Here is a 12088-nt window from a genome sequence, read left to right as displayed (position 1 = left end):
TCCGCGGAGCCGCCGCCCGAGCCCCTCCGAGCTGCTCCGGGCCCCGCCGTGCGCGCTGCAGCCCTTAGGGAGCTCGGAGCACTCTCCCGGGGCGCAGGTGTCTGTTAGTGTCTCCGGGAGCCCGAGGGCATCCCCGCCCTCCTGGGGTCCTGCTCTAACTCCCTGCGGGCCCCTTTCCGCCCGGGAAGGTTGGTGCAGCTCCTGCTCCTCCGGGACGGGGCTCTCCTGTCCTGGGGACACTCGCCCCGGCCTCAGCCCGGCTCCTCGCGGGGCCCCTCCCCCTCGGAGGCCTTTTGTGTCTTTCTTTTTCCCCGTCTTCCTACCTTGATAGAAACGCGAACTCTTCTCCCTGTAGCATTCCAGCTGGTCTCTCTTTACATCTCAGGCTGAATTCGTAGATTTTCAGGATGATTTGAAGGTTATCTAGGTAATTTGGTGGGGACAGGTGATTTGGGGACCCCACTCTTCCGCCGTCTTGCCCCTCCTCCCACCTTCCTTCTTTAGACGTGCTTTTAGTACTTTGGCCACAGGGTCCTTCTCTCATTGCCTGAGAGACATCATGGAACAGTGAGAAGAGAAAGTAAGAGACATGAGGTTGACCTCAGGCTGGGAGGAGAGGAACAGCATGGGTTCCAGAGGAATCAGACCAGGCTCCATTCCTGGTTCTATCAGTTCACCCGCTAAGTGAACTTGAGAATATTTCAAGCTCTTCATCTGCCAAGTGGATTGGAGAAGTCCTGTTCTGTAGGACTGTTGGAACATATGCAATATATGTGAAGTACCTGGCATCGTGACTGGCAAATATTGGGTCTTTAATAAATGTTAGTTATTATTATGCTTAGTCTTATACCGGAAAAAACTTTCATGTCTGGGATATTTTTTTTTTTTGTCCAGGAGATGTCAGAGACTGCAGTGCTGTCTTCTTGAATGGCAGCTATGCACTGAGAAGACCCCAAAGTGTCCTGCCTCAGAGAATTTATGCTTCACTGCTCTCACTTGCCCCTGTTCCTCGTAGCTTTTTTTTAAACTTGTCTTTTACGTGTTAGAGTTCATCATACCCATCTTCCTTATATAATAATGGCTCTTACACTCTAAAAATCTACGTGTAGGGTCTTTATCCTTAGCATCATCATTATTTACAGCCTCCCAAAGAACAGATGCTCAATTAATAATAAGAATAAATAGGGCACTAGGCAAGGAATGTAATTTATTACTATTTAATTTTATCTGCATTCATGAATAAGGACATTCAGATATATATCCTTGAATTTTACAAAAAGACAAAATGAATAAGATAATCCAAGATTTAACTACATTTTACTTTGTTTCTATTTTAAACCACAGCTGTATTTTTGCTGGTTCTTTCATATTTCCAAGAATAATCCCCACTCTAACACCATATTATCTTGTTCTGGAACCCAAAGGAGATGCAAAAATTTTCAAGCTATATTATGCAATACCAAAACTCTTACTCTTAAACCTGTTTAAACTGCAATGTGTGATCTATGTCATTTATAAACTTATATTCTGAATCTAAATAAACATTCTAATGAAAGGAACATTTGTAAGCTACCAAGGACAATAGGAAAAATAAAAAGAAGATACATATTATGATCTTGCCAACCCCACCTTAGGTTCTCACTACTTAAAAGGTTGGCAGCCCTCATCAAACACAGAGGGAAGAATCTGCCTCAGCCCTCTCTAGGGAGGAGTGGAGCAGCTCGATGCGGCCCTGGAATGTGCACTGGCCTTGGTAGCAGAGGCAGCCTTAGCCGTGGCTCTGGCCTGGGCTCGCTCTTCCTCATCTCGCAGAGCCTCTTCATAATGGAATGGGAAGGCACTGGGGACGGTATCATGGACCTTCGCCAAAAACTCTAGGACTTTCATCTTGCTGGTCTCGGCATGGGCTCTTGGGCCCCACAGGAACTCGTAGCGTGGAGGATCACTACCGGACACCTGGCGGTATTCCAGGTACTTTTCCTGCACCAAATCTTGGGTGATGAGCTTCCTGGGCTCCCCAAAGACTACGTGCTTCCTTCCTTCATAGACGCCCAAGATATTCATGAATTCCCAGATATCCTCTTCAGAGGCTCGGTTGCCACTCAGGAAGATCACACTCAGAAGAGGCATAAGAAGACCATTCTTAGGAGGACCCCAGCCATTGCTCACATCGCCATCACTGGTGATGTCTAGGCTGCTCACGAGGGTATAGGAGTGACCACCAGGCTTGATTTCCTTTAATTCTAGGCCAAAGACTAGCTCCAGGTGCTCAGAGGCTTTCCCGAAGATCTCAGGGAAATCTTCCTTGTACCTTTTGTTGATGATCTTCAGCATCTTTGCCCTTATAATGGGTGCCTTCATTGCATACCTTTCTAGCATGAACTGCATCAATATTCCCACCTTCCTGGTTAGAAGATCATTGCGAGCGCTCTCAGGGGAAGTTGAGGCCTGGGAGGAATGTTCACCTCCGTCAACCCGGCTCTTGGCACCTGCATTAGATCTGCGGCGTGAACCACGTGCAGCAGAAGAGCTAGTGGCTTGGGATCCCTGAGGCTTCTGGGAAGCGCCAGCAGCAGGGGAGCTCGAGGGAGCATCCCCAGAAACAGAAGAGGGGGACTTATTGACCTCTCCTGTAGTGGCCTGAGTATCCCCAAGGCCCTGGCTCTCAACATGGGCCTGGCAGCGTTTCTTACGGGCACGGAGCTTACTCTTTTGGCCCCGAGGCATGACTAGGTCAGGGACTGCAGGCAGAAGCGTGGGCAGATGCCGGCACCTGGAGCAGGGAAGATGAGAGTGTGAGCACCACAGTAGGGAGAGACCACCTTGGCTTTTAAAGAAGCCACTTTTGTAGGTTCTGTGAGGGTATGGCTCTAGGACCCCACAGGGTTCTTGCTCTTGGTCATTCTGTCTCCTGAGAACCCAAGGGAGGAAATCAGAGTAGTCCTAGGACTCCCAGCACTAACAACAGGGGTGGTGTCATAAGCTACTCTTTCATTCGGGTATCCAGTGGTCTCCATTTCCTTACTCAGGGTCTTCACCTTGACTCCAAACCCTTCCTGGGGCTCTACTCTCTGCTGCTCTGAGGCCATAACCCTTAGACAAAGGTCCTCATATTTCTGGGACCTGAGTTGACAGCCGCAGTGAGCTGGCTGGGGCCTATGCCTGCTAACAGCAGGGGCGAGACTCTTCACCCCCACTGTTCTGGAGTCAGTGGCTCCCTCAGACCCCATTCAGGACTTGACCTTGACTCCAGGTAGGATTTGGGATTCCTCCATCTCCCTGAGCCTACAAGCCTCAGAGCAAAAGGCCTCACCTCCCTGAGTAGCTAGAAGAGAATTCAGGGTGCTGCCCATCTGAGTACCTCACCTAGAGACTCCCAGATCTGAGAGCCGGGGTGCTGCTGTGTGCAGCTCCCTATTTTGTGGAGAGGGGTGCTTATTAGCAATGATGGTCCTACCTTTACTCCTTTTAGGGCCCAAACACCTCCCTCCGCCTATGGTGCTGCCTCCTTTACATAAAGGCCTTTCTTAAAAAAAGGAAAGAAAAGAATGAAAAAAAGAAAAGAAAAGAGTCCTTTCTCTACCAAAACCACCCCCTAGGCAAAAATGAGGGGTTATCTCAGCCCGAATTACTCCAGGGCATTCCAGGACTGCCAGCAGGCATGGGGCAGCTGCCTTTGGACGAAGGCCCTCTCCTCCCTGGGGCCGCGCAGTCCATAAGGCCCCGAGGCAAAGCGGTAATGAGGATACCGGGACCGCTTGGCCTTATAGACCGCTGGGACCTCACTGAGCCGAACCGAAGGGGCAGGTTCAGGGACCCAACTTTATTATGGGAGGCCGAGGGGGGAGGAGGAATCCCTTCGGTTCCCCCTCAGAGTTCTTACCTTGAATTCAGATCAGTCCCGGGAATCCGGCCTCCGCCAAGCGAACAAATATGGCGCCCGGCGGTGGAAGCCCCACCCGGAACGGAAGTCGGGTGAACCGCATCCGGTGCTGGCAGCGGTCCAGGGTCTCCAAGGATTGAAAGCAGAGGCGGGGCTCTGTGCGACTTCCCTGCTTAGGGCTCCTCACGCCGGTCCTCGCCGTGTCTCCCAGGGCCTGGGCTTCTCTCTCTCTGCTGGCCCAGGCCTGCCAGCGCCCAGAGCCCCCAGCCTCCCGAGTCCTCTTGCTATTCCCCTGGCTACTCCTTCCTGGGCCACAGAAGCCTGGAAAGAGGGGCGGGACTCTGTGAGCCTCCCACTTTCAGGAGAGATTCCTTGACGGTCCATACCTGGACTGTAGTTATGGCCAAGGCTTCTTCCCCTGTAGAGCTGGGACCCATCCTGTTAGAGAAGGCCATTCCTTCTCTGAGACTCACCAGGCAGAATGAGGGGACTCCAGTTAGAGCTCTTCTGGGTCCCCCAGGGCTAAGAATGATACAGGATTCTATTTAGTCCCCTTTGCTTTGGGGGTTCCCTCACAACACTCATGGTCTTCACATGAATTCTTATTAGGGCCCAGGTCCCTCCCTCTGCAAAACTGAGGCAGCTTCCATCAAACAGAGGCCCTCACCTTCCCGAGACTTTCCAGGCTAAAACCAGCCTGACATCACTGCCCAGGGCTTCCCAGGGAGGACAGCATAGGGGATGTTGTAGGGCCTCCTTTTATGCTGTGAGTGCTACTCTTAGTCCACATTTGAGGCCTCACCTTGACAGATGACCAATCCTGTAACTTCACTCTGCTCTCCTGTAGCTGCTTATCTTACATGAAGGGCCTCCTTTCCTGAGAATTCCAAGTTGGAAATGAGGCTGATCCTTGTCTGATCACGGTCTTTGGGTGCCTCCAAGAACAGATAGCAGAGATGTGATGCTACAGGGCCTCAATGTTCTGGCTGGGTCCTTTCATCATTTCTCATTCATGGTCCTCACCATATCTTTCAGAGCCTGGGACTCCTACTGAGCTTAGGTCACCATCCTTAGGTCTTTGGATGACCCTAATATGTTGGGGGTAGTTGTCTCTTCAGGACTTATTCATGGGGGGTCCTCATCTTGGCTTGTCTCTTGATTAAAGGCTTCCTGGGAAACGACATGTACTTGCAAGTGCTTGACCAATTTCTTTACTGCATGTCTTGCAGAAAATGAGTCCATGTCCCAAGAGTGATGTAAGATTAGGAAAAAGCAGCATACATCTGGGAGCCCAGAACAGGTGTTGTGGTGTCTGAGGAAAAAAATAAAAGCTGATATATTCCTTCTCTTCACCAGCCATACTTGAGGTAGCTCTAAAAGATTTACTTTTAACAGAGAAGGATAGAGCCAGATGATTTTGTGAGTCTCTGATCTTTTGAGAATATCTGATTTTGCACATGTAGATGATCATATCGTCACTGTCTCTTTCTCTCCTTTATGCATATCTCTTATTTGTTTTGGTATTATTATTGCACTGGTTATGTATTCCAATCCAGTGTTTTGGTCACAGAGTTTTCCTTTTCACCATTTGAGATACATTTTGGAGTAGTAGAAGAAAGTGAATTAAGTGAAGCATGCTCAGCCTCAAGCTGGGAGGAGTGGAAAAGTATGAGCTTTGGACAGATTCAGACCAAAGGTCTAGTCCCAGCCCCATCACTTATTAGCTCTGTGAACTGGCTGCATTAGCAAGTTCTATGGGCTTCAGGCTCTGCATCTGTGAAATGGGTTTGTTAAATCTGTCTCACAGGGCTGATGGAACATGGTTCATGTACATAAAGCACCTGGAAAGATGCCTGGAATGCACTGAGACTTTACACAATATCTGTTATTACCATGATTATGATTATTTTGACCTCAGAGGATACTACCCACCCTGATGGAATATGTTTTGATCTAGGAGATATCAGAGAATATATGTCACTCTAGAACATGGAACAGCAAATCAGTCCAAAGTGCTGCTAACAGAGACTCTCTAAGTAAATTTCCCCCCAATAAATCATACTTCAAGTGCGGGGGTAGTCTTTTCCAGCTGAATACAACTCAAATCCTCTAGAATTGGATTCAAAGACTAATTCTTTCTTCTCAGCTGCACCTTTACCCAAAGCACCCTATCTTCATTAACTTCACCATCACCTAAAATCTATACCTCTCTTAGAGTTGGTAGAATTAGAGCCAAATAAAAAAACAAAATAAAACAATAACACTGAATTTGAATGCTCTTTTAATAAAATGGGTCCTGACTCCCCAACTTAGAGCAAAGAGGGCCTGCCCAGTGGTTTCTGAGTTTCCGTCCTCAAAAGAATACTGCCCTTATGACTCAGGAACTCCCTGGAGATGATGTGTAATAAAACGCCTAGTGTGTGCTCTGTGTTCACCTGCACTGGGGACAGAAGCACGGGATATGTTCCATCCGTGTCTTGGATGGAGGTCCTCTCCGATTTACTCATGTCTCAAAGTAACTGTTAAAGGTCGTTTTCCATTCCAGACTTTAATCTCTCAACTGGAGACCTGGCTTCTGTTTGCCACTTCCACAGCCACCTTTAGCCCACCATACAGCTAACTTGAAATTACTTCCCATTGCAGAGCTTTCAGCTGCCAAAAGGCCCAAGTTGCCTTGCCCTGGGGAATTTTACACTAGAACTCATCTGAAGACCCCTTCCCTCCTTTTCATCCCTTATTTTTACTCGTCCTTTCGTTCTTAGGGAGTATCTTACCACCTACTTTATATGACAGCTGCTCTCAGACTCCACAGTTTTATAGGCAGGGGTTGGGTCTGTTTTTCTTATCACCGCCAGTACTAGGCAGGAGCCCTCCAAAGAGTAGGTGCTAAATTAATATTTGGGCAGTTAAAAAGCAAGTGTGCAAGTCAAATTTATTGCGATTTAATTTCATTTTGACTAAGCTAAGCCAATCCGGGTATATATACTTCAATTTTATAAAGAAAGATTAAAAGGAATAAAACAAACCAAGCACTGACTATATTTCACATTTTTTCTGTATCTTATGATCACACAGACTTTACTGTGGAGGAACTCCCTGTTTTCACAAAAACTGCATATTCCACTGTTACGTTACCTAGTTCTGAATGACAAGAGATGGTTCAAGTGTTTCAATTTGTTTTTACGAAATACTAAAATTCTTATTTTTAAACTTGATAAACTCCAATAAGTGTATGACTCATGTCATTCATAAACTTGGATTCTGAAGCTAAATAAACCTTTCATTGAAAGGAAAGCCATTGGGTGGAGGCAAGATGGCGGAAGAGTAGGGGTCCTCGTTTCATCTGGTTCCCCCAACTTACCTAGATAATTTCCAAAGCATCCTGAACACCTATGAATTCAACTTGAGATGTAAAGAGAGAACAGCTGGAATGCTAGAGAGGAAAGTGATCGCTTCTGACAAGGTAGGAGGGCAGAGAAGAGGGCCGGAAGGGATACATTGGAAGATAAACGCGGGAGGGAGCCGTGGAAAGCCGCTGCAGGGAAGCGGGGCAGCGCACAATCGGGAGCTTTAGAAATCTGCGCTTGAGTCTTCCCTGACTAAAAAGTGCTCAGTGGGGAAACAGGGCAGAATCGCAGGAGGGCCAGTGGAGTCTCAATATTCCTGGGGACACGGTAAGAATAGGGGCGCCCGAGAGAGAGCTCACCGCAAACCTCGGTGGGACCCCAGGAGAGCCGGACCGCAGCAACCCTCGCGGGGCTTCTGGGAGAGGCGGGCCGGGTCCGTAGTCCAGCAACTGAGCCCAGAGCCCCAGAGCGCAGGAGCGGACGCAGGCAGGCTATGCTGGTCCCCTCTGGGAGAGGCGGACCCCCAAGGCGCAAGGTCGGAGGCTCAGTGCTCACCCCAGGGCGCTGCAGCGGACAAAGCTGGCTGTACTCGTTACCTCTGGGAGAGGTGGAACCGGGCCGGGCACAAGATGGAGAACGCTCTCCTGCCGCCTGGCGCTCTTCAGTTTGTACAGGTCAGTGCCCCACGCCTGCCCCCGGAGGATCTAGGCCAGTGTGCACGGAGAGACTGCGGTCCGGTGCCTGCGGGGAGCTCTTGGCTCCGGGGATGGAGATGTGGCCACTGCCACTTTTTCCCCCTCCTCTCACCTGGGAGAGGCATGGCCTCTAGGGCACAAAGGCCTCACAGGGACAAACAGCTTCATACTGAGCCGGGCCACCTGGCAAGGGGCGGGGCATCTCCGCTCAGACACCTGAGAATCAGCACAGCAGGCCCTTCGTCCCCAGAAGAACTGCTGGAAGAACTAGGGAAGAGCAACTCTACTGACCAAGCAGCGCTGGAGAGCGCCAGGACTGAGGGAAAACAGTATATAAAACTGGAGGGTTTTTTTTCCTTAAGATTAATTTATCTTTCAGGTTAAAAATTCCCAATATTTTTTCTCTTTTCCTGCCTTAACTACGATATTTTATCAACTCTTTGATTTTAGGGTTTTTCCTTTTTGACTTTCATATTTCTACAATTACATGTCTTAGATATAGTCTTCTTTTTTGGATTCCTTTCAACGTATTCAATTTAATTTTTGTAGATATATAAGTTATGGGGTTTTTTGTCTTGTTTTGATTTATAATTGTGGAATTTAGTACCTTCTAACATATGGACCAAAATACACTCAGAACCAAGTGGAGCACTATGTTGGTCCATTCTGTGAGATTATATTCTTTCTTCCTTCCCATTCCATCCTCCCCTTTATCTGGTTTCTGTTTTTGTGGTTGCTGTTGTGTCTTTATATAAGTTTTGCTGGCTTATATAAATTTGGAATTTAGCACCTTCTAACATACAGAACAAAGTACACTCAGAACCAAGAGGATCACCCTCTAGGTCCACTCTGTGAAACTATATTCTCTCTCTCCCATTATTTCCCCCCACCTTTTTTTTAAAAAAAATATTATTTTAAAATTTGTTTTCCACTTTCATGGTCTTTTTGTTGTTGTTGTTTTCTTTTTCTTTTATTTTCTGGTGCCTGACCTCCTCGAGAATTGTCTAGGGTGTATTTTACTTAGGTAGTGGCTGATATTTTTGACTCTGCTCACTCATATAGACATTCTGCACTGGACAAAATGACTAGAAGGAAGAATTTACCACAAAAGAAAGAATCCGAAGTAATACTCTCTGCCACAGACTCAATGAATATGGATTTAAGTAGCATGTCAGAGATACAATTCAGAGGTACAATTAAAAAATTACTGGTGGCTCTTGAAAAAAGCATAAAAGACTCTAGAGATACTCTTACTGCAGAATTGAGATCCAATCAGGCCAAAATTAAAAGTACTTAACTGAGATGTAGTCTAACCCTAGCTTTAACTGCTAGGGTTAATGAGGTAGAAAAGAGAGTGAATTACATAGAAAACAAGTTGATGGAAAGGAAGCAAGGTGAGGAAAAAAGAAAAACAAGAGTCCACAAGGAGAAGCCTTGGGAAATAAATGATAGTTTGAGAGGGAATGATATTCATCTTATTGGGATTCTAGAAGATGTAGAGAGAGAGAGGACCACAAAGTATATTTGAACAAATCATAGCTGAGAACTTCCCTAATCTGGGGAAGGAAACAGGCACTCATATCCAAAACATAGAGAGGACACCCTCCCCCAAATAAACAGAGATGGATCAACAACCCAACATATAATAGTGAAGTTTGCAAATTTCAAAGATAAAGAGAAATTCCTAAAAGCAGTTCGAGACAAGATTCTTAACTTATATGGGGGGAAATATCAGATTAACAGCAGACCTATCCACAGAGACCTGGCAGGCCAGAAAGGGCTGGCAAGATATACTAAATGAGAAAATGAGGGCATGATTCTGGAGTCCTGGGATCAGGTCCCACATCAGGCTCATGGAGCCTGCTTCTCCCTCTGCCTTGTGTCTCTGTCTCTGTCCCCCACCCCCCCCCCCGCTCTCTGTGTCTCTCATGAATAAATAAATAAATAAAATCTTAAAAAAAAGAAACATAGGCAGACGAGAGAAGCAGGCTCCCCGTCAGGAGCCCTACGTGGGACTTGATTGCAGGAGCCTTACGTGGGACTTGATTGGAGGACCCCGGGATAACACCCCGAGTCAAAGGCAGATGCTCAGCCACTGAACCACCCAGGTGCCCCAGATAAATTACATTTTATACCAAAGATTGTAAAAAGAGATGAAGAGGGACACTATATCATGCTTAAAGGGTCTATCCAACAAGAGGACCTAACAACAATGAATATTTATGCCCCTAATGTGGGAGCAGCCAAGTATATCAATCAATTAATAACCAAAGTAAAGATATACATAGATAATAATATATTAACAGTAGGAGACTTCAACATGGCACTCTCAGCAAAGGACAGATTTTCTAAGCAGAACATCAAAGAAACAAGGGCCTTGAATGACACGCTAAACCAATTTCACAGATATATACAGAACATTCCATCCTAATGCAACTGAATATACATTCTTCTCAAGTGCACATGGAACTTTCTCCAGAATAGACCAAATATGGGGTGACAAATCAGGTCTTAACCAATATCAAAGATTGGGATTATCCCCTGCATATTTTCAGACCACAATATTTTGAAACTAGAACTCAATCACATGAAGAGATTTGGAAGGAACTCAAACACTTGGAAGTTAAAGAGCATCGTACTAAAAGATGAATGGATCAACTAGGAAATTAGAGAATAATTTAAAAGATTCATGGAAACTAACAAAAATGAAAGCACAACTGTTCAAAATCTTTGGGATACAACAAAGGCGGTCCTAAGAGGGAAATACAACACAATACAAGCCTCCCTCAAAAAATTGGAAAAATTTCAAATACACAAGCTAAACTTGCACCTAAAGAAACTGGAAAAAGAACAGCAAGTAAAGCTTAAACCAAGCAGAAGAAGAGAGATAATAAAGATTAGAGGAGAACTCAATGAAATAGAGACTAGAAGACCTGTAGAACAGATCAATGAAACCAGCAGCTGGTTCCACAAAATAATTAATAAGATAGATAAACCCCTAGCCAGACTTATTAAAAAGAAGAGGAAAAGACTCAAAATAATAAAATCATGAATGAAAGAGGAGAGATCACAACCAATACCAAGGAAATACAAATGATTTTAAAAACATATTATGAGCAGCTGTATGTCAGCAAATTAGGCAATATGTAAGAAATGAATGCATTCCTGGAAACCTACAAATTACCAAAACTGAAACAGGAAGAAATAGAAAACCTGAACGGGCCAATAACCAGTGAGGAAATTGAAGAAGTCATCAAAAACTTCCCAAGAAACAAAAGTCCAGGGCCAGATGGCTTCCCAGGGGAATTCTACCAAACATTTGAAGAAGAAATAATACCTATTCTACTAAAGCTGTTTCAAGGAATAGAAAGGGATGGAATACTTCCAAACTCGTTCTGTGAGGCCAGCATTACCTTGATCCCAAAACCAAAGACCCCACCAAAAAGGAGATTATAGACCAATATCCCTGGTGAACACAGATGCAAAAATTCTCATCAACATACTAGCCAATATGATCCAACAGGAAGGAGCCAAAATGTCCTTTGACAGATGAATGGATAAGGGAAATGTGGTCTATGTATACAATGGAATATTACTCAGCCATCAGAAAGGATAAATACCTACTATTTGCTTCGATGTGGATAGAACTCAAGGGTATTATGCTGAGTGAAATAAGTCAGTTGGAGAAAGACAATCATTTTTTTGTTTCGCTTATATGTGGAATATAAGAAATAGTGAAAGGGACTATAGGGGAAAGGATGGAAACTGAGTAGGGAAAAATTAGACAGGAAGACAAACCATGAGAAACTCCTAACTCTGGGAGACAAAGGGTTGCATAAGGGGAGGTGGGGAGAGGGATGGGGTAACTGGGTGACTGGCATTAAGGAGAGCATGTGATGAGATGAGCACTGGGTGTTATAGTATATGTTGGCAAGTTGAATTGAAATAAAATATTTTAAAAAAGAAAGGAAAGCCATTTAAAATTAGGAAAAGGGAATCCCTGGGTGGCTCAGTGGTTTGGCGCCTGCCTTCAGCCCAGGGCATGGTCCTGGGGTCCCGGGATCGAGTGCCGCGTCAGGCTCCTTGCGTGGAGCCTGCTTCTCCCTCTGCCTGTGTCTCTACCTCTCTCTCTCTCTCTCTCTCTCTCTCTCTCTCTCACTCCC

At 45.8% G+C, this 12088-nt stretch overlaps 1 protein-coding gene across 1 annotated transcript; it reads right to left on the bottom strand.

The window, feature by feature from the left end:
• Positions 1 to 1701: 1701 nt before the first annotated feature.
• Positions 1702 to 2727, bottom strand: LOC129517854 (melanoma-associated antigen B1-like). Its single transcript, XM_055337998.1, has one exon. The coding sequence runs from the start codon at positions 2725 to 2727 to the stop codon at positions 1702 to 1704; it is 1026 nt and encodes a 341-aa protein (XP_055193973.1).
• Between the last annotated feature and the right edge of the window lie 9361 nt (positions 2728 to 12088).

The sequence above is a fragment of the Nyctereutes procyonoides genome, unplaced genomic scaffold, assembly GCF_905146905.1.
Source record: "Nyctereutes procyonoides isolate TBG_1078 unplaced genomic scaffold, NYPRO_anot_genome, whole genome shotgun sequence".
NCBI classification, from domain to species: Eukaryota; Metazoa; Chordata; class Mammalia; order Carnivora; family Canidae; genus Nyctereutes; species Nyctereutes procyonoides.
The sequence above is the reverse complement of the archived record's forward strand: the minus strand, read 5'-3'. Positions and strand labels throughout refer to the sequence as shown.

Excerpts from the sequence above, each read along its gene's own strand:
- LOC129517854 (XM_055337998.1), bottom strand. The coding sequence starts at position 2,727 with ATGCCTCGGGGCCAAAAGAGTAAGCTCCGTGCCCGTAAGAAACGCTGC.